At 37.0% G+C, this 20,978-nt stretch overlaps 1 protein-coding gene and 1 pseudogene across 1 annotated transcript in view; both read right to left on the minus strand.

Moving 5' to 3' along the window:
- The window catches only part of hmcn1.L (hemicentin 1 L homeolog), a 149,382-nt gene extending 132,715 nt beyond the window's left edge, over positions 1–16,667 (minus strand). Inside the window, 1 exon segment of the mRNA XM_041590706.1 lies at positions 16,200–16,667. Within this exon segment, the coding sequence (XP_041446640.1) occupies positions 16,200–16,470 (271 nt within the window). The 5' untranslated portion in view covers positions 16,471–16,667.
- Positions 16,668–19,523: 2,856 nt separating this feature from the next.
- Positions 19,524–20,694, minus strand: LOC108713672 (annotated as a pseudogene).
- Between the last annotated feature and the right edge of the window lie 284 nt (positions 20,695–20,978).

Here is a 20,978-nt window from a genome sequence, read left to right on the forward strand (position 1 = left end):
TAAACGTTAACTCAAAGGTGAACAACCCCTTTAAATCTGCCTATAAAATATCAAAGTCCTATGTTCCATCAGTTCAGATCAGTTTAGACAAGTTGTTAATTTAAAGCAAAAAGTAATTATCTAAATATAGAAAGGATTCATTGCATGTCAAATGCTGTACCATGATGACTCACACACCTAAATATATTTCTACTTGGCTTGCCTGCAAATAATTATATCTTAAAATTCTAATTTGACAGATACTGCAAATTTTCTCAAAACATTTCCTCTGCACCTCAGATATAACATACAAGGTGGTTCCCAATAAGTCTCAGTAGCTTCTGTTTTAAGGATTTTTTCAAAAAAAGTTTTCTAACTGTACTAGAACTTAGGCAAGGTACCTACCGTATATACTCGAGTATAAGCCTAGTTTTTCAGCCCCCAAAATATGCTGAAAAACTCTACCTCAGCTTATACTCGGGTCAAGTGCAAAAACGGTCGCCAGCGCCTTAGAATATTCGCCGGCGCCTTAGAATAGTAGCCGGCGCCTAAGAATAATCATCCAAAAACGAGATTGAAACTTACCAGAAGCTGCTGCATTTCTCACCCTCAGCTTATATTCGAGTCAATAAGCTTTCCCAGTTGTTGGAGGTAAAATTAGGTACCTCGGCTTATACTCGGGACGGCTTATACTCGAGTATATACGGTATATGTTATTCACGGCAGAAGGTTTTGTATTTTGGCATATCAAAGAGGGTTGGGTATGTCAACGCTTTGCCATTTTTTTCTCTTTCTGATATGTTTAAAATTATATGATTAGATTCTCTTTGGATATTGTTTTACAATAATCCAGGGCTATTGCTGGTCATTTATGGGATGCTGGGTATAGTAGACTAAAGTGTTTTCATAGGAAATGTTTTAAAAAGTGGGTATTATGGAAGAATAAGCAGTAGAGCCTCTGTGGAATTTATATCGCTGCTGTAGAAAGAGCAATGATAGAATAGAATTCAAATGAACTAGTTATGAACGAATTTGTTCCGTCTTGCTTCGCAATTTCTCCTCCATCTTAGCACATTAGTAATTGAGCCTCTAGGTGTTGATTGCCATATGAAAACATTTTAGTGAGCTGAGTGTACAGGAACAGAATAAACACAGGATCTTCAGCTTGCAATTACCCCATCAAAGACATGAACAAGAGTTTTTGTTTGGGTTGTTTGCTTAATTTTCTGTTTAGTTTGGGAAACATTTCCTTAACATTACATTAAGAAAAACAAGTCATTTTTTGTGCTAGATATTTTACTTTCCACTGCAGTCAAGTTTTTTTGTTTTTAAATTATACATTCTTGACAAACAATTTCTATCATCCCAGAATATCCCATCAGTATTAGTACAATAGATATAAATCCGCATAACATGTAGAGCATTGGCCTCTGTCTTAGGAAGCAAAGGTAGTTATCTACATGATTGTTTTATGGGTCTAGTTGAAGGATGAAGAAAAGTGAGATCTTACAGCTGAGAAATGGAAGAAATAAATAGTGTACACTGCTACAGCAACTGCGAGTGCTAAGACCACTCTTTAATAAATTGGATCATTGGGTGACGTGGCTAGCATCAAGGAGTTTGCACCACGGGAAAGGGAAAATTGCACCAATTGCACCAGTTCTACATCTACACTATTTTTGTGTAGGGATAACCAGCAAAAGTGGTGTGAAGATATTCTGTGTTGACATACAGAGTAAATTATATAGTAAATAAACTACTCCCTCTTGTAAAGTATAAGGATATTATAAGTTATCAGGGAGTTCCATGACCATTTGATACATGTCAAGGAAGAGGTGGTATCTAATATCCTCATATTTTGCAACAAGGGGTACTTTATTTATTATAATACACAAGTTTCAGTGAGTCATGTGACAGAAATGACATCATTAAGCTCCAATTATAACCAATGACATCATTAAGCACCGGTTATAAGGATACAATTTACAGGATTTTCATGGCTCTTGTGTTTTATAAGAATAAAACTTGCAGAATAAAGGAATAATTTGCTACAATAAACCTGAGGACCTTCACTTCAAAAGACATTATAGTATATTAGGAGCAGGGAAACTGAATATACAAGGTATATACAAGGTCAACATGCATCACCGCAAGAGAAACTGAAAGATTGAACCAATCAAACAGCAGGAGCAAAGGTTTTACCACTGGCCAACTTCCAAATGGGTTATATTCCCAATTACATTACATAAAGAAGAACAAATAATATATAAATACTATAATAATATATAAATTAATATGGCTAAGGGATATTTGGTGTGCTAAAGATTTGTTTCTACATTAGCCAATAATGATTGTTTTTGTATCACACTATAATGAAGTGTTCTGGCAATGAAGACATTTGTTTTAGGATACTGCCAAATCATTATTATAAGTACTTTTTGTTCATATAATTCAAGTATGAGTTTGCCAACAATCCTGTAGTAGAATTAACAAAATTTCAGAAAAAAACAAAAGAGAAAACAAATCAACATGAATAGGTAATAAGTGCTCATGATGAAACCTGGATGTAGGTATAATACACTAACAGACGGCAAATCGTTTTTTAACAGGTTGTAGACTTCAACACAGCAAATGTAGACAAAGAAGTCAAAATGGCATTGTCCTCATTTTTACATAAAAAAGTGAATTTATAAAAAACCTCATTGAACAAGCTCATAAATGATGCACAAAGGCTTACATTTTATATACATATTATATAATGTTCCATCGGAACTCTTCACTCAAAACACATAGGGGCAAATTCACTAAAGGGCAAATTTTCGCCAGCAACGGCTTCGCCACACTTTGCGCTACTTTGCCAGGCGCAAATTCATTACCACTACACACTACACTTCACTAAAATGGGAAATTTTGCTAGCCTTACTTTTGCAGTGCGAGAATTTCATAGCGAAGTTTCGCTAGTGTTCATTTCTGCCAATTGAAACTACATTAGTACTCTTACACTTAGGTCAATTTGAATAGGGCAGGTACATAAAAGTCGGATGGGCGTCTTTATTAGTGAGGTTGGTGCAAATGCTTGAAGTGGCCACTTTTTATTCCAAATGTTCAAGAAACCATAATAAAGACAGAAGAGATCCTGTAATGCCCTAGACATGAGCCCACCCTAAAACAAATGTGCAATGACTCTCAAATATCTGGGTAAAAAATGTTAACACAAAAATATTTAATACTTCAGACTTTTGAAGGCAATTCCACTTATAAAAAAAGTAGAAGTCTCCAGCATTTTTTACAACTTTAATGAATTTCCGGCATACAGGATATGATGTCACTGACGTAAGATTGCGAAAGATGTAGTTTTGTTTTTTCAGTTCGCCTGGTCTGAGGTGGCGAAGGAAACTCTGGTGAAAGAGGTAACGTTCAGTAAAAGTTGCCTGGCGATAGGGTGTGAACGTATGATAGCGACGGTCTCGTTCGCTAGCGAATTTTCCTCTATGCCTGTTTTGAATTGTCCCTGCGGATGAGATTTTTGGTAAATTGTTGCTAGCATCGGCTACTACGTCCTTTAGTGAATCTGCCCTCTAGGCTGAGTATGTATGTGTGTATATATATATATATATATATATATATATATATATATATATATATATATATATATATATATATATATATATATATATATATATATATATATATATATATATATATATTAATTTATATATTCTATATTTCAAAACATACCAGTTTCAATCTTAAAAGGCACTTTTTAGGTAAATCTCCCTAAAAAACAACAAAGTGCTCTGGAGTTCCCAAATATCCCTTTTTACTATGAATTGCGTAGTAAAGGTCAAAAGCAAATTCAAGATGGGCATGCATAGTCAAAAGTATAGGTTATAGGGATTTCAGACTTTGCACATACAGCACAACAGTAACTATAACTAGGAACATCCAGTTCTTGTGGCCACAAATCATGGGTAAAGCTGGCCATAGATATAATGATCTTTTTGTTATCATGAGACCACGATTATCTTGAATCTTGTTTAAATATACGATTTGTCCATCAACTAAAAAGACCATTTCAGCCGATATTGCCAGGAAAACTGAGGGTAGCTGCCTGCTTGGCCCTGCAAGCATAGATAGATTGCACTGGGGCCGATAACATTTTTTTTAAACTGGCCGATCAATTTTCTGACAGATGTCGGACGAAAAATCATAAGATGTGCGATCGTTCGATTCCCACTAACTTCACGATAATTTGATTTTGGTAAAATCGGTCGTTCACCAAAGAAAAATCTTTGCGTCTATGCGTCCTAAGACGTTACAGAGTGTATCAGGATGGCTTGATTTAGGACCCAATTCCGTGGAAGAATTTATGGAAGAATACAAGTCTAAAACAAGAATAGGCTACGCTGTGTATAGAACGAAAACTCCCAGGATGCCACCCCTTAAGGTTGCAGATCCCCTCCACTCATCTATAATTCCATATCTATTAAAGTGCATGTCAGACATCGTTTTTTATGTTTTCAAAATAAAATATTTTTCAAATGTCTTGTCTGGTCTCTTTTTTTTTCCAACTGTGCTTGCATATATTCAAATAAATACAGCTTCCTTGACTCCACGAAATGTAAACTAGCCAGTAAAATGCACACAGATCATTAGTACTCAGGAAATGTCTCGGAAGAATTTGGAGCTAAGGCAGACACTAATTATGGTTAAAGAAACAGCAATCACACAACCATAGCCAAATACTGTACAGTATCATACTGCCTTCTGTAAAGCGTTACATACAACTAACACTAAAACAGGGAAGGAAATAAAAGCCACAACTAAGAGAAATATATTTAAAGCTAAGATATTAAAGGATAATTATAAATATTACATTTTATTTATACGTTTGGAAGCAAAGAGAAACCCCATTCAGTCTGATTATTAACAAAAGTATGATTTATGATTATTGTAACTTTGTCAACCACGCTGAATAGAAAGATAAGTGAACAATTTGGAGCCAAATGTGGGAACAGTTCCTCAACAGTAATACTCAGAATTTGTTTACATTTTCTAAATAATTGGCTAATCTCATCAGTTAATGTATGTTGAAAGGAATGAAGTGAAAATATTAGTTTCAGGCAAAGTAAGGTTTCAACCATTTGATGGAACTAACGGCTGCCAAATATGGTCCCTATACACTCTGTCAAAAGACATTTGGGAGGTTATTTACTAAAATCCAAATTTATCTCATATTTTATTAAAAAAAAAAACCATGACCAAACTCCCATGCCCGATTTTAGCTTATTTATTAATTAAAAAAACTCGATATAGACGGATTGAGGAAAAACTTGATAAAATTGAGCGAAAACCTGAATCTCTCAAATTTTTCTGCCCTTTTTCCAGAATCGCTCAAATTCTTTGAGTCGGATTTTGGTTAAATCCAGCACAGACCACAAAAACTTTCAGATTCAGTCTTTTTGCAACATCGGGATATAATAAATATAGGGGGGAAAAAATCCTAGATTTTTTTCTAAAAAAAAATGTTTTTTCTCTAAAAATTCTAATGTTTTATAGTGAAAAAGCTCAAATTTTTCAAGATTTCACAACTCGACCTTTAATAACTAACCCCCTTTGTCTCTGTTATTCACATTGCCATAAGATGTAATAGAATTAAATGTGTTGCATGACTTCCAGCTGATTAAAAATATAGGAGACGGTGCAAAAGCATGCTTTTTTGACACTTTGGGCCAGATTCAATGCAATGAGAAAAATCTAACGGTTTATCAAATGAAAAGTCATGGATGAGATTCAATTTGAAGAGAAAAAACTTTTCTCCTAATTCAGTCCAGTTTTTTCCCATAGACTTCAATAGAGTTTTCAGGTGATAAAATGATCTCACGTTTTTTTTTAATTGAATAGCATTGCAAAATTGAATCTCGTCCATGCGTTTTCACATGATAAACTTTTTTTCATTGAATAGAATCTGGCTCTTTGTCTGGGGTTTGACTGTGACCTGCACCTAACGTTGTTTTGGAAATCAAGTATTAGATGCATAGCGCAGCACCTAAAAGCACAGGGCAGCAATGTCCTTACTGACTGTCATCCCTGGCAGGCGGTTAGTACAGGTCTCCATTGTAGCTGCTCCCTCTGGTGCTCCTTAACTTTTGCATCTGAATGATGCATAATTTAGGAGATGGGTAAGGATGACACATATGTGCCTTCCACCAGTTAAGTGTAGAAACAAATATAACACTAATAAAATAAATAGTATAAATGGTATACTACCCTTGAGGGGCAACTTGTCTCTCTAAGCAAATATAAGGCCTTATTTTATTATCCAGGAGCCCTGTGTTATTTTCCAAACCCTTTCCAATTAAATAGAGCAACCACATAGGTGATTCCTGGCATTTAATAAACTAAACATCCCTGCGCCATAGCATACATGGGTCAATTACTGGCGATAAATGCAACAGTCCATATTATCTAGCTCTTTAGAAGTAGAGGCTTTCCTTCCCCTCCTGCCCTGTCCTTTTTTGCACAATGAAAAAGTTAATGGATTTTACTGTACAGAAATAAACAAGCCGTTCTGTCTTGTGCTCTTATACAAGATAACATCAGTAGAATAATATATACAGGAATGTATTTGGTTTAGCAAGCTGACATTCCAATAGACTAATAATTCAAAGCTGCTGAATAATGATTTAAGAATTCTTTGCCTCAGGACGGTGCCTTGATTGCATTTTGCTGCCACAACTGGCCGGAAACTTTTGAACCATTAATACAATATGAATGATGACCTGTCATTTCAGGAGGCCATCCTGTTAAAAAATCAACTTTAGTTAAGCTATTTTCTTGTGTAATTAGCAAATTTATACATAGAGGGTAGAATTATGTCTAAAGCAACTGGACTTTTCTGAGTTTTCAAGGGAATTCCCTATGCCTCAGTTGGGCTGAAGAAGCTGATATTCAAGAAAAGTCCAGTTGCTTAAGACTTAATTCTACTGATACTGTGTATCATGACCTGGATGAATGAAAATCTATAGAGACATGAAGGGGCTTTACACTAATAGACTATAACCTCACAGATATGTGATGATTATTAGTGATGGGCGAATTTGCGCCATTTCGCTTTGCCGAAATTCACGAAACGGCAACGGCGTCTCTTTTTTGACGCCAGCGCCCGTTTTTGATGCCGCATCCGTTTTCTCCGGCGCTGGCGAAATTTTTTTTTGACGACGGCGAAATTTTTCTAGCGAATTTTCGCACGCGCTTCACAAATTTATTCGCTGGCGGCGATTTTGCGCCTGGCGAATAAATTCGCCCATCACTAATGATTATAAACCTACACATCAAGGGGGTTATTTACTAAACTCTGAATGCAAAAATCACACATTTTTCAGGATCTATGAAACCTAGAGGATTGAAAAGTCTGAATCAGAAAATCCGGCATCTCAGACCTGTGGAGGGTGCATCTATGTCAATGGGAGAAGTCGCAATGATTTTTATGCTGGGTTTCGGGCAAAAATCAGAGTTTTCGGGTGAAAAATCTGAAAAATCATGAAAATTTGATTAAAAATCTGAAAAAAAACCGTAAAAATCAGTTTTCTTCCCTCAAAGCAAATAGTCGGGAAAATGTAATAATAAAAAACTGGAGTGGATTTGATCGCAGTTTGTAGCAGAAAATATTGAGAAAAATTCGGACTTTGATAAATAACCCCCTTAATAATCAGTACAAAGCCAAGCCAAATGCAGCAAAGGTGAAGTCTAGAATGAAGTAATACTTATTATGGAATGCCAATTTGTTAGGCATCACCATGCCCTCAATTGACTCTAATCTAATCAACATTGCTCTTCAGACTGAAACCAATGTTCAACACACAGTGAATACAGGTAATGCTATTATGCAGAGAACTAAGTCTTTTTATACTATGACCTGAGATAAATAAGTTAGGGACCTTGACGTGGTATGGTGGCTTTTCAACTTTATGATCATAACTTTGTAACTAAAAACCCCTGTTTTGTAAACACATGCACTTGCATTTATACTGAATTACTTATGAGACAGGGGAGCAGGGAAGAGCATTGTAAGTAGCACCTCCATTATACGTAAATATACTTTAATTTAGCCTTAAGTGTGCTTCCACAGCCACCGGATTTTGTATATTGCTCTTCCACTGTACTTTTTTGGCTATTTTCAGGCACCCCCTGTCCAATAAAAGCTTATCACATGTGAACCATGAACCAGACTCAAGGGAGGCATGGGAACAGGCAAGAAGATGACTCCTGATCACACTTCACTAAGCAACCCAGGCTAGTGCATATCTTGGAGAACAGGAGTGAAGAGAACTTCCCACAAGAACAATCAATGGCAAAATATTTTGTTCTGGTACACCCACCACTGTGCTTCTTCTATTTAGAACTGACCCAATCTGATGAAGGGAGGCTTGCTTTGATGTTTTCTGGGGCTAAAATAAATGGGTTATGTACCTTTGCATCATATAAAGTGACTCCTGTTGATCTACATTGCTCAATCTGGAACACTGGATCAATCTGCTCATTGGCCCATATGGTTCCATGAGCACAGGAATTGTTTTCCTATTTATGAAGCTGAACCCGTACTGTATTTCACTTACTAAAGAAGACTTGGACTCTGGTTTAGTTTATTCATGGCTTTAATTTGCCATGGTCAAGTTCCCACCAGTAATCCCTGGGAACACTAATATCTTTGACTTGAGAGGAGAAACTCTTAGATACTGTTGTGTCAAACCAATTACAGCACCAACTTGCATTGTGAGAAAACATCCAAAATCCCAAAAATTCAGTTTTCCTCTTGCATTTTCTGTTGTTGACAATATCAAAGCACTGCCAAAAGTCTGGGGCTAATTATATTTCTAGTCCTTTGTTTATATGTCCTCTGGGTTAAGAAGATAAACAGTTCAGTGTCTTAGATTGTTTCATTTTAAAATATGATACAGAAAAACATCCCAAAACCTTAGTTTCACAAAGTAAACAATGGTGAGATGGGAAAATAAAAATAGTTCTTGCAATGATATCAGTTTTTGCCAAAGTCTCTCAGAAACATTTCCAAGTTTCTTTGTTGTGGTTGCTTGCATTTTTTCTTTTTCATTAGGGGTTTCATTTAATCCAACTGGATTAAATTCTTATTTGGAGTGAGCAATCTTCCTGCCATGAACACGTTTAAACTGTCTAGATATATCATTTTACCAGGTAAAATTGTGAAAGTGCTCTTTAAATGTAATAGATAAAAATGTGTTCACAATTTTTAACGATAATTTGAGTTTCCAAACAGAAATTAGGATTTATCAAGATGAAGAAGTTAAAGTAAATTCAGTAAAGTTGATAAATCACCTATATTGTGCTGATCTGATCATTTGGCCAGGCCAAATATTGCATCATAATAGCGAGAGTACTACATCAACAGCTTCATACAGTCCTTGCATGAAGGGATTTCCAAACCTGCTAGATATTTAATGACAGCACGGTGGCTCAGTGTGTAGCACTTTTGAATAGTTGTTCCAGAACCGTTGTTTCTATTTTAGTCTATTTTAGAAGAAAACCCCTATCAGGTCCAGACTGGAATACCCAATAAATATTGATTGTCTATGGCATCTTAAATATTTGCCTGAATGCACAGATAGACCCCTTCCTAATAAAACATAGATTTGATATAAGGAATGAATTCCATGGGTGTACTAGATCACATGAAGGCACACTAGCACAACATTAAGCTTGTTGAATGGGATCTAAATCAGTATAAAACAGCCTAAAACTGTAAATATCTAAGAAACCATTAAAAACAGTGCTGTGGAGGCCCATTTGTTAAAGGTCGAATTTTAGTAGTATTAGAGTTTTTCGAAGCCACGATGAAACTCAGTTTCTCTACAACCACAAATGCAATGAAAGTTATTAAAATATCTGAATATAAAGAAAGGTTATTTATTAAAGGAGGAGTTGTGTTTTTCCCGAAAAACTATTTTTCAAGATTAGTTTTAGTAAAAACTCACATTTTTCAGGATAAAAAAAACATACATTTTTCAAGATTTTTATGCCCTGAGGCTGCAAAAAGCCTGAATCTGAAAATACTCCAGCTAAAACCTGTCAAGGTCATGTAGACTTCAATGGCAGAGGTCCCTCTAACCATTTGAAGTTTTTAGCCTTCATGATTTTAGGGTTATTTCGGTGGTTTTGACAAAAACTTGATCAATTCGAGTATTCAAGTTTTTCCCCCCAATTGCATTCACTCAAGTTTTTTTACATTTGGGTTTTTCATAAATCAGCAAACATTCGTGTTTTGAATTTATTTGAAGTAGTAAAACTTCTCACAAACCTCACAATCTCGACCTTTGATAAATAACCCCCAAAAATGTACAAACGCAAAAAAAGTTTGAATGGTCCAAAAAAAAATATCTCTATTTAAAACCCTCTAAAATGTTGAGTTTTTCGGACAATTACAAGTGGAAAAAAATCTGAAGACCTCTAAAAGTCTGATTGGTTAAAAAAATGTCCAGAAGGAACAGTGCAGCTCCCATTGACTTCTATAGGACTTCTATAGGACCTAGGTTGCTTTTTAGAAGTTTTGTATTAGATTTTGTTGTGGTTTTTACACTGAATAAATCTTGAATTTTTAGAGTTTTAGATATATAAAAACAAAATTTTTTAGGGAAAATATACGATTTGTGAAAAAAAAAGGAAATCCAAATTTTAGTAAATTGGACCCAGGGAGGCCCATCTATCAAAGGTCGAATTTTGAATTCATGTGAAATTTTTTTTACTCTAATAAATTCGAATATACTTGAAATTTGATTGCGAGGTTAATAAATAAAATATATGAATGTCTAAAACTCGAACGAATATTACTGACTCAAAAACTCTAATCGACTAACTCGAGTGTCAGGAAGGCTATTAACATCTTCAAATGGGTCACTGGACCTCTCCCATTGACTTCTACACCAAATCGGCAGGTTTTAGGTGGCGAACAGTCAAATTATTCCCAGGGTGAAGGTTTGATAAATCTTGAAATTCAAATTTGAATTTGAATCAGGTTTGTATTTTTCACAATTCGAATTTGTGAGTTTTGACAAATCTGCCCCTTAATGTAAATTACAAAAGTGCTTGGAGCAGCAATTTCTTAATATATTGACATGCTTTTTTTTTTTTCAAGCTTAGGTTCTAATTCCTGCTAATTGAACTTACTGCTCCTAGCTTTCTGCATCTCACCATCCAACTCTGCTGCAAATCTTTGTATTACCATTGCCAATTATTCAATTGTGGGGTAGGTGTTAAAATGCATCAGTTAACATTTATCTAGCAATTTGTTGCTTGCTTTAGTGAATAGTTTGGTATGTCCATTTTATTGCTATTGATGTCTGTTAGATGACCAGACTCAGAGATTCTTCTGTCTTTAACTTGTCTTAATTAATCAATTGCTGGCCCTCACCCATGTGACCCTCTTGCTGTATATCAGGACATTCATTCTAGGGGAAGCATAGCAGGGGTGAGCATGGCAGGTTCTAAACGAATCAGGCCCTCATTTAATCAGTGCCATGCTTTATACCTGGGGTGTCTGACAGGAGGGTCACTGGCTTGATGTGGCTTGACTTTTTTGTATAACATCAGCACTTTTTTTAATCTTGCTCACAGACATATGGTATAGAGCAGTGATCCTCAACCAGTGGCTCATCCAGTGGCTCATGAGCAACATGTTGCTCACCAGACCCTTGTATGTTGCTCTTAGTGGCCTCAAAGGTGCTTATTTTTTAATTCTAGGCTTGGAGGCAAGTTTAAGCACTAAGTATACTGAAAATTAGAGCCCTCTGTAGGCTGCCAGCCCACATAGAGACTACCAAATAGCCAATCCCAGCCAATATTTGGCACCCACAGGGAATTTTTTAATACTTTTTACATCTGAATGTGACTCACAGATAAAATATGTTAAGGACCCCTGGAATAGAGGATGATTAGATGTGTTGGAGAGGGTGGTGTAGCACTGCTTTACATCATTGCCCAGTGGAAATCAAGCTTCAGCCTTAAGATTTCCAACAGGAGTCAAGTTTGCATATATTGAGTAGCCCATAGCAACAAATCAGATGTTTTATTATGCACACTGCACTAGGTCATGAAAAACTGACTGCTGATTGGTTGTTGTGAAACCTGAAGACCTTAGCCTCATTAGTACACACATAAACACACCCCATTGCCTTTTCAAACGTCTATGATTGTGTCTAGTTCTTCCTAATCCTGTGACTTATAGCAACATGCTAGTGACTAAATGCAACAGTTTGCTCCCACATTTGGAAGCTTTTCACATAAAGACATCAGTTCTACGTGAACAGTCAATAGATTTTATAGGACATACAAAGACATTCTTTCCGTTACACTAGCCTTAATGGAGTGGGTTTCACAGATTGGTAACAGGAACCCTCTAGCTAAATTAAAAGTAATTATAGCTGCTGTGCCAAGAGAATGTGCATGCCATGAAATATTGACCTTATCTGCAGCAGTGAACAAATCCAAGCATTTATTTTAAAAAGCCAGTTGGTTCATACAGAACTCCTGGAAGGTTATCTCTGTGTTAACCACTGGTCAGCAGAGTTTACTGGGAGTTATGTTTCACAGTAGCCGAACAGGGTCATTTTCTGAAAAGGAAATATTTGCCGGTATGTAAACTGTGCATTTTCACTCTGTGTCCCTCCAGCTGCTGAGTCCAAGAATCCATGCGGCTGTAACATGTCCTTCCCTTACATACACCATGAAACATTAGGCAGAGAAATGTGCAGCTTGATTCTTTTTGAGAATCACAAATGAAACTGAAGGATCACTTTCACAAAGGTTGTGCCTCAAGGAACCCCCTAGCTGCATCAATGTCCCATAGCTTTAGCACACTGTATTGTACAGTAATGTTGGGTAAATGAACTTCATTTCATCATGTTTCCCCAGAGTGGAAATGCATAGGCTTTGGGAACTAGAGCACATTATATTGTGCTCAATTAAGCCTATTCAGAGTTGTTATGAAATGTCTGGGATGCATTTCAAATGGATACAGCAAAAATGAAGGGAAATTTGCTTTTGACCATAAGTTATAAACTATTTTGTACATGCCACTGAGAGTAGGGGAGTAAGCCTCAATCTAAAGAGATAATGGGAGTTTTATTATTCTCCCCACTTTCAGTTTGCACAGGCTAAAAATACAGTATAGACAGTCTAAACTGCATGGTCGCATGTATATTCTGGAGCCAAGGGGCAGATTCACTAAAGGGCGAAGTGGCCAATGCTAGCGTAAATTCGCCAGAAATCCCATCCGCAGGGACATTGCCAATTCACTAACAGGCGCTGATGACAATTCACTAGCAAAAGCGACTGTCACTAGCGTTCGTCACACTTTATCGCCAGTGACTTTTCACTCTTGTGAAAGGTCGTTACTGCGCAAATTCAGTGCAGATTTTACTGAACGTTACCTCTTTCACCAGAGTTGACTTCGCCACCTCAGACCAGGCGAACTGTTAAAATGAAGCGACATCTTCCTCAATCTTATGTCACTTACATCATTTCCTGTGTGCTGAAAATGCATTAAAGTTCTAAAAACCCTGGCAACTTTTCCTTTTTTTAAGCGGGATTGCCTGCAAAATAGGGATGTGTGGGCCAAGCTGATACCTGTGGGACCAGCGGGTTTGGTTTGCAGGCTGGTTCGAGCCGACCTCGCACTCCACCTTCAAATGCCGGCTTCTGACTTCCGACTTCATAGTCGTGTGCCTTCTCACCCCGCCCCTTTTGTGACATCATCGGCAGGGCGGGTCTATAAAAGGAACCCAGAAATCAGATGCGGGCACAGGCTGAGGGAAGGGCGGGTTAGCGTTGGATGTGGGTCGGGAAAAACCGACCTGCACATCACTACTGCAAAAATCCTAACAAACTTTTTTTGGGTAACCGGTTTTCTCCAGACATTTCATAACATATGGAACATTCATTTTACAGTGGGCTCATGTGTAGGGCATTATATTAACTCTCTTATCTTTATTGTGGTTCCGTGGACATTTTTAATAAAAACTGGTAACTTCAAGCATTTGCACCAACATTTATAATAAAGACCAGACCTCCATACAACTTTATGTATGCAAATTGACCTAAGCGCAAAATCGCTAGTGAATTTTCGTTAGGCACAAACGAACGCTAGCGCATCTTCACCATGAAATGATCACACTGCTGAAGTAACGCCAGCGAAAAGTCATCAGCGTTTGCCACCCAGGACGAAACTTCGCATATTAGTGAATTGGTGTAGTGGTATCACAGGTGTGGTGTGAGGTGTGCGAAGCTGACGCTGGCGAAAATTCACCCGTTAGTGAATCTACCCCCTAAGTCTGGGCTGAATTTTAAAATAGGCCCTAGCATTTCAGGTACACAGAGGTCTAAACAGCACCCCACCAGCCCAATAAATATTATTTGTCTAATTTACAGCAGTCCCTGTGGTATTTACTAGAATCCACAGATTTCCAGTCCAAGCCTGATACCAGTGCAGTATGATCTACTGGTTATTTAATATGGGTAGATTAGTTTATAAATCTGGCCTGGGCCCAACACATAATATGTTAACATATTGTAATAACAAATCTCTATAGTACCCTGATAACATTGACCACCCAATGGGAGCTCCTCCAGGGCAAAAATACAAGTATAGAAAAATGCCATATAGAGGTGGAAAAAAGACCCAAAATTAAGGGCTCATTCAGGTGAACTCTTTATCAAAAAAGTGTACTTTATTGTAACATTATTTTAAAAGTCACAAATAATTAAAAAGCATGAAAAATAATTTCCCTACTCATAATACCCAATGTATTTGTTGGTGGGACATCAAATTAGGTAAGTACTACCTGTAAGAAACACTACTGGGGCTCATTCAATAATAATGGGAAAATTGGCCCTAGTGTAGTAATCAATGGCGACCAATCAAATGTTTGCCTTTCTTGTTCTTGAAGCAGCTAGGCGAAATGCAAATCACTGACTGATTTCTATGGGTTATATTTGCCATTTTTATTCTGATTTTGTTAATGTACTTGCTAGACAAAACTGGACTACCGTGTTAGCACAATGTCAAAGGCTGACAATGGGGAGCTGAGGAAACTTTAGGCTACCATGCGACATTGTGCTTACCAGTTGCATTGCATACGATAAATGAGCTTCTATAAAAAAGTTTAATTATATGCCACTTTATAATACCTAATACAGATATGGGATCTATTATCCATAATGCTCGGGACCTGGTGCTTTCCGAATAACGGATCTTTCCGTAATTTGGATCTTCATACCTTAAATCATTTAAACATTAAATAAACCCAATAGGCTGATTATACCTCCAATAAAGATTTATTAAATCTTGGTGTGGGTCATGTGCAAGGTACTGTTATATTATTACAGAGAAAAAGATGATTTGATTTTTTTAAGATGAAATGATTTTTTAAAATTTGGATTATTTGGATAAAATGGACCCTTTCCATAATTTGGAGCTTTCCACTACATAATTAGGGGGTACCTGCAAATATCTGATTGCTGATCCACTTTAATATTTAAAAAGAAATATATAAATAAAGATCAACTCTTGAAAAAAAGTTTCCTTCAGATGTGTTGCTAGGCCTAATTTCTCAGCGCATGTGTCCCAGGTTATTTGCCCATTGCCCCTAATTCTTTTAATCCACACAATGTAGACATTTCTAAAAACCCCTAGAAGCTGGTCTCATTTACACGGATGCTCCCTGTGCAATACTACAGACTAGTTATTTAATGCATAACCCCAGTTTCAGGTCAGAGCCCTTTTACAGCAAACAGCCCTGGCCCTGTGAGCTTGCTTTCTCCTGCAATAGGCAAACAAAATCAGTAGAATGAGTGACGTTCCAGCTAACAAAAAAAAAACAACTCGGATCAAAGCACCAAGCTATTTGTTTCTTTTACCTCTGGGCAATGCTTGAGCTTCTTAACGCTTCCATGTATAATCCTCAAGCTCAGGAGCCTTTCATTAACAGTATTAAGTACTAATGGAATTCTCCACGTTCATTAGAAATTAACCATTATTTTTTAGTGGGAAATACCACGTGTCGATATACCATACAATGGCACGGGATCTCAGATTCAAAATTGTACTACTCAAATTTCAGCTTAGCCCCTTCTGAAAGTACTTTTAACCCTTTCCTTTAAAATCCCCCCTCCCCATGGATGTTAAGTCCTACCTGGATCATGGAAAGGCACCAAGGCAAAATTATAAAGTGGCTTCTTTGGTCTGTTTAAAGATGTCTCCAAAATCTTCGATGCGCCTTCAATCACTTGAACCAAGTCGTCATACATGGATCCGGTAACATCAAAAACAAACGCCAAAGTGGAAGCTCCATCCGGAATATTTGCTGTCTCTGGCTCTGTTAGTCCATAGGAATTTTGAATAAGAAGCTGAACAAGAAGCAGTAAGAGCGGATGCTGTAGGAAGAGTATTCTACAAGGAAACATCTCTGCAGATTCCAACTAAATGATCATTGCCAGTCCAGGAGAATGGGGGTCTAGCTTATTTTCAAAGTGCTGGGGAATGAAATGGAACCATTTAGGGCATTGCTCAGTAAAGTCAAACTGGCTTCCCCAGTTGATGTTTCTTAGGCTGCCTGAACAATGAGAAGTTCAATGGGCTGAACTAAAGCTAAGTTTAAAGAGTGTTATTTTCTGGCTGCCTAAGTCAAACAAAGGTTTCTAGAGCTTTCAAATCATGACTCGTGCTTGCCACCTGCTGGACTTGGGCTGCATTTCCTTCCATTTTGGAAGGCCTTTGCATCAGTAGCTAAGGACAATTCACAAAATAGAGGCAGGAAATCGTTTTATTTATTGCAAGCTTAAATACAAAATATAATTGAAATAAAAATCTGCCAAAATAATTGGACTTATGAACTAAAAAGGGCAAAGAGCCTTTCCTTAAATGAAAGGTTCAGAATCAATACTTTCAGCATCCAGCTTACTGTCATGGGAGTGTTTCCTACACACACACGTATGCACATTGTACCTTGATACAAAATCATCGAAGGCATGTGATGAAAGTCAGTAACAGAAACAAATACGGACAATGCAAACAGTTTTCCTATAAGTGTAGCTTTGGCAAACCTGCAAATCTTTTCATTGACCCATCATCCTTTCGGAGCACCCAGCTGTATGTCATAGAATGAATTACTGAAAATGTCATTAATTTTGCCACCTTTAAGTAGGTCTTAAAGGAGACATTTTGTGCAAAAAGTAAGAATGTACCAGTGCATTATACTCATTTAGATATAGAAGGAATATGCTTTTAAAAGTTGTGTTTCAGGCTGATTTATTGAATATTTCTGCAGAAACCCAAATAATCCCTCCCTTCCCTCACTTCCTGCTCCCTGAATTCCCAGACTGTGCAGCGGAGCCTGCAGCACTCAGCTCACTGTACTGTAGGACAGGAACCAATCAGCAGCTAGCAGGACCTGATAGGGAAATGAAGCCTGTCTGTGCTTGTGTGACTGCAGGGCTGGGATTGGCTGTCCCCCTCCTACTGTGCTTCTGGTAAGGACCGTTAGGACACACCCACCCCTCATTTGAAACACAGACAGGGACCAGATGTCTATAGGGAGCTCCAATAAAGGTCTATTTTTAATAATAAGATAATATTAAGATAATATTAATTTTTAGCACCATGTAAAAGCAACACCATATATTACTTAGGATTTTTTCATTTATCCTATATGGTTCCTTTAAAAAATGTGATAAGTGCAATTAAATTTTGCATTTCAACAACTGGATACTGAACTATACAGCGAAACCTCAAATTTACATCCTCTGATTTTAAGTTTCCCCTCATTTTACAGTGTCATTTTGTGGTCCCACCAATATATATATATAATACATTTCCCTCGTTTTACATTTTCCCTCATTTTACACCATTTTTTCTGGTCCCCTAAAAAAATTAAAATGGGGGTTCTACTTTAGTAGAAATGTATGATGTTTAGTTGCTTATATATACAAATGTTTTTCTTTTGTTTGATTCCATATTTACGAGGATCAAGTCCTCACAATCAGGCAAAAGAACACGTGGGTGGCTACAGCCATAATCCGTCTGTTGTACCTAGCTGCGTTGACACCGAACTGAAATGACCCCCTGCCTGTGAAGCAGTCGAATACACTAAGGGGCCCATTTATTTAACCCTGATTTTTTTCTGGTTAAGGTTTTTAGGGGGAAAATTCAAATTTTAAATTGTAAAAATAAAAACTCACATTTTTATAGATTTATTATACCCAATAGCTGCTAAAAATCCAAATCTGAAAACACTCCATCTCAAACCTGTCACGGTCATATAAAAGTCAATGGGGTATATTTATCAAAGAGTGAAGTAAAAGATCGTTAAAGAGTGAAATTCCGCCACTCTCCATTCATTTCTATGGGATTTTGAAAGGCGTATTTATCAAAGGAGGAACTTTCACTTTCACACATTGATAAATTCTCTTTTAAAAATCTCATAGAAATGAACGAAGAGCGGCGGAATTTCACTCTAGAGGACTGTTTTGATCCCTAACTTCACTTTTTGATAAATATACCCCCATGGCAAATGTCCCACATTGTGATCTGTGCTGGTTGATCTTATAAAGTCAAAGGTTTTTGTCCTATATTCCGATAAAGTCGATTTTTTGCAACGACAATTCAATAAAGTCGAGTTTTTGGAGCGACAATCATAAGATTCAAATTGACGCTGGATTTTATCTCAATGTTTATTCGCTCTAACTTATTATAATTGATAAATGAGTTCAATTTGTGGATGGGAATTTGGTCAAATTTGTTTTAATAAAAAACAGAGATTAACCTGAGTTTTACTAACCCTGTGTGTGGCATGCAAGAGATTTTATGTAGAAGCAGCTCCAGGGGCTGGAGTTTTTCTGAATAAGCGATCTTGCAGTATTTTGGATATCCATACCTTAAAGGGGTGGCTCACCTTTGAACTAGCTTTTAATATGTTATAGAATGATCAATCCTAGGTAACTTTTCAATTGGTCTTCATTATTTATTTTGGATAGTTTTTGAATTATTTGCTGTCTTCTTCAGATCCTTTCCAGCTTTTGAATGTGGGTCACTGACCCCATCTAAAAACAAATGCTCGGCAAAGCTACAAATGTATTGTTATTGCTACTTTTTATTCAGGCCTCTCCTATTCATATTCCAGTCTTTTATTCAGATCGGTGCATGGTTTCTAAGGTAATTTGCATCCTAGCAATCAGATTGCCAAAATTGCAAACTGGAGAGCTGCTGAATAAAAAGCTGCATAACTGAAAAACCACATTAATAAAAAATGAAAACCAATTGCAAATTGTCTCAGAATATCTCTCTATCCCATATTAAAAGTTAACTGAAAGGTGAACAACCCCTTTAAAAGAGAAGGAAAGTTTTTTACAAATTTTAATTATTTAGTTAAAGTGGAGTCTATGGGAGATGGCCATCCCGTAATTTGGAGCTTTCTGGATAACGGGTGCCATACCTGTAATTTAAAAGCAATATATTTTTATAGAATTGTGCTAAGGCATCCATCCTGTAGCTGTTTTCAGTGGTGGCAGAGAAGCAGTCTTTGAGTTAATATAAGTCACATGAAATATGTCATCAATGAAATGTCAGGTCTCACTATTTGTCCTTCTTTTTCTTTCTACTGTGTCTTTCCCCTCCTTAACCACTTTCTCTGTCTCTTCTTTGCATTTGGTATAAATGAACCTACATCTAATTCCTGGTCCACCTGCCCTGACATTTTTAAATGTCTGACCACATTCCTAGGTTTGGGCAAGGCTACTTGCTGGAGTTGGAATCTGGGCACTGGAAAAGCAACAATTGATCCTTGGGGCACAGGAAATGCAGAATATTGATCATTACCACTAAGATATTTTGGAACCATGTTGTAATGTGTTTTTTGAATCACAGACGTGATGGTGGTTGGGTTCTTGTAGCTTAGATGTTGGTGAAATGTCCACAAAATAAGGTTTAATGCCCGTAATAAGATGAATTGCATACAAGTTAGAATTGTCAGCTGATGTCCTGGCAGGCAAAATTGGTATATAAAGAGTTGACAATGAAATTCCTTTTGCAAAATTGAAAAGAAGATTGTGCCAAATTCCATTACTTAATGGATTAACCGGCACTCGTGGCCAAAGACTAGCAAGACTCCTCAAGGCTTGCCTGTTCCAAGCAGCTCCCGGGGAGTCCTCTTCAACATGATACAACCGGGAGAAATAGATATCCAGCCTTGTGTCCTGGTGCTTAAGCAAGAAGTTGTACATTTTGCTAATACAGTACTGGCCATACTCATTGCAAGGTGTATAGTTGGCAAAGAGAGTTATGTAGCCAACAGAACCATGGTGGCATAGAAGAGCATCTAGGTAACCATGGTCCTCAAACAAGATGGATTCTGCATGAAGGTTGGAACTCACACAGTTTGTTACTTGACCTTTCTGTATGTCTGTTCCAGAAAAATCCTTAACTTCATAGAAAATTAATTATTTGTTCTTGGGCATTGTAGAGCCTTACGGGAATCCAAATGCCTCTTAAAATTCTCTATAAGTGACACGAAATTCTTCACCTGTTTTTATATGATAGGGGCATTTTGAGCAATTCTGATTTGGCTAAAACCAGTAATACGGTTTTACCAATGTTCCATGGGATCCAGCAAACTCTTGAAAAATGTTTTCCATCTACAACTGCAGGTAAGTGTAGATTAGAGAATCTTCCAGATCTTATCAAGATGTCTGTAATATGAAATAACATAGAAAACATTGCTTAAAGAGCTGCAGTTGATGCTTGAATAGTTTGAATGTCCTACCTTGCATTTTTTATATGTCAGCATAATTGTCTGTTTCTGTTTTATGTATAAATTATGTTCTATGTGAGATTAAATTGCTCCCAAAAAAGATGTGTGCAAATAATCTTTCAGAAATCTGCCTTGAGTGCCATCTAAATACACACATGCTTGCCCCTT

Source organism: Xenopus laevis, chromosome 4L (genome assembly GCF_017654675.1).
Source record: "Xenopus laevis strain J_2021 chromosome 4L, Xenopus_laevis_v10.1, whole genome shotgun sequence".
In the NCBI taxonomy this organism is placed as follows: domain Eukaryota; kingdom Metazoa; phylum Chordata; class Amphibia; order Anura; family Pipidae; genus Xenopus; species Xenopus laevis.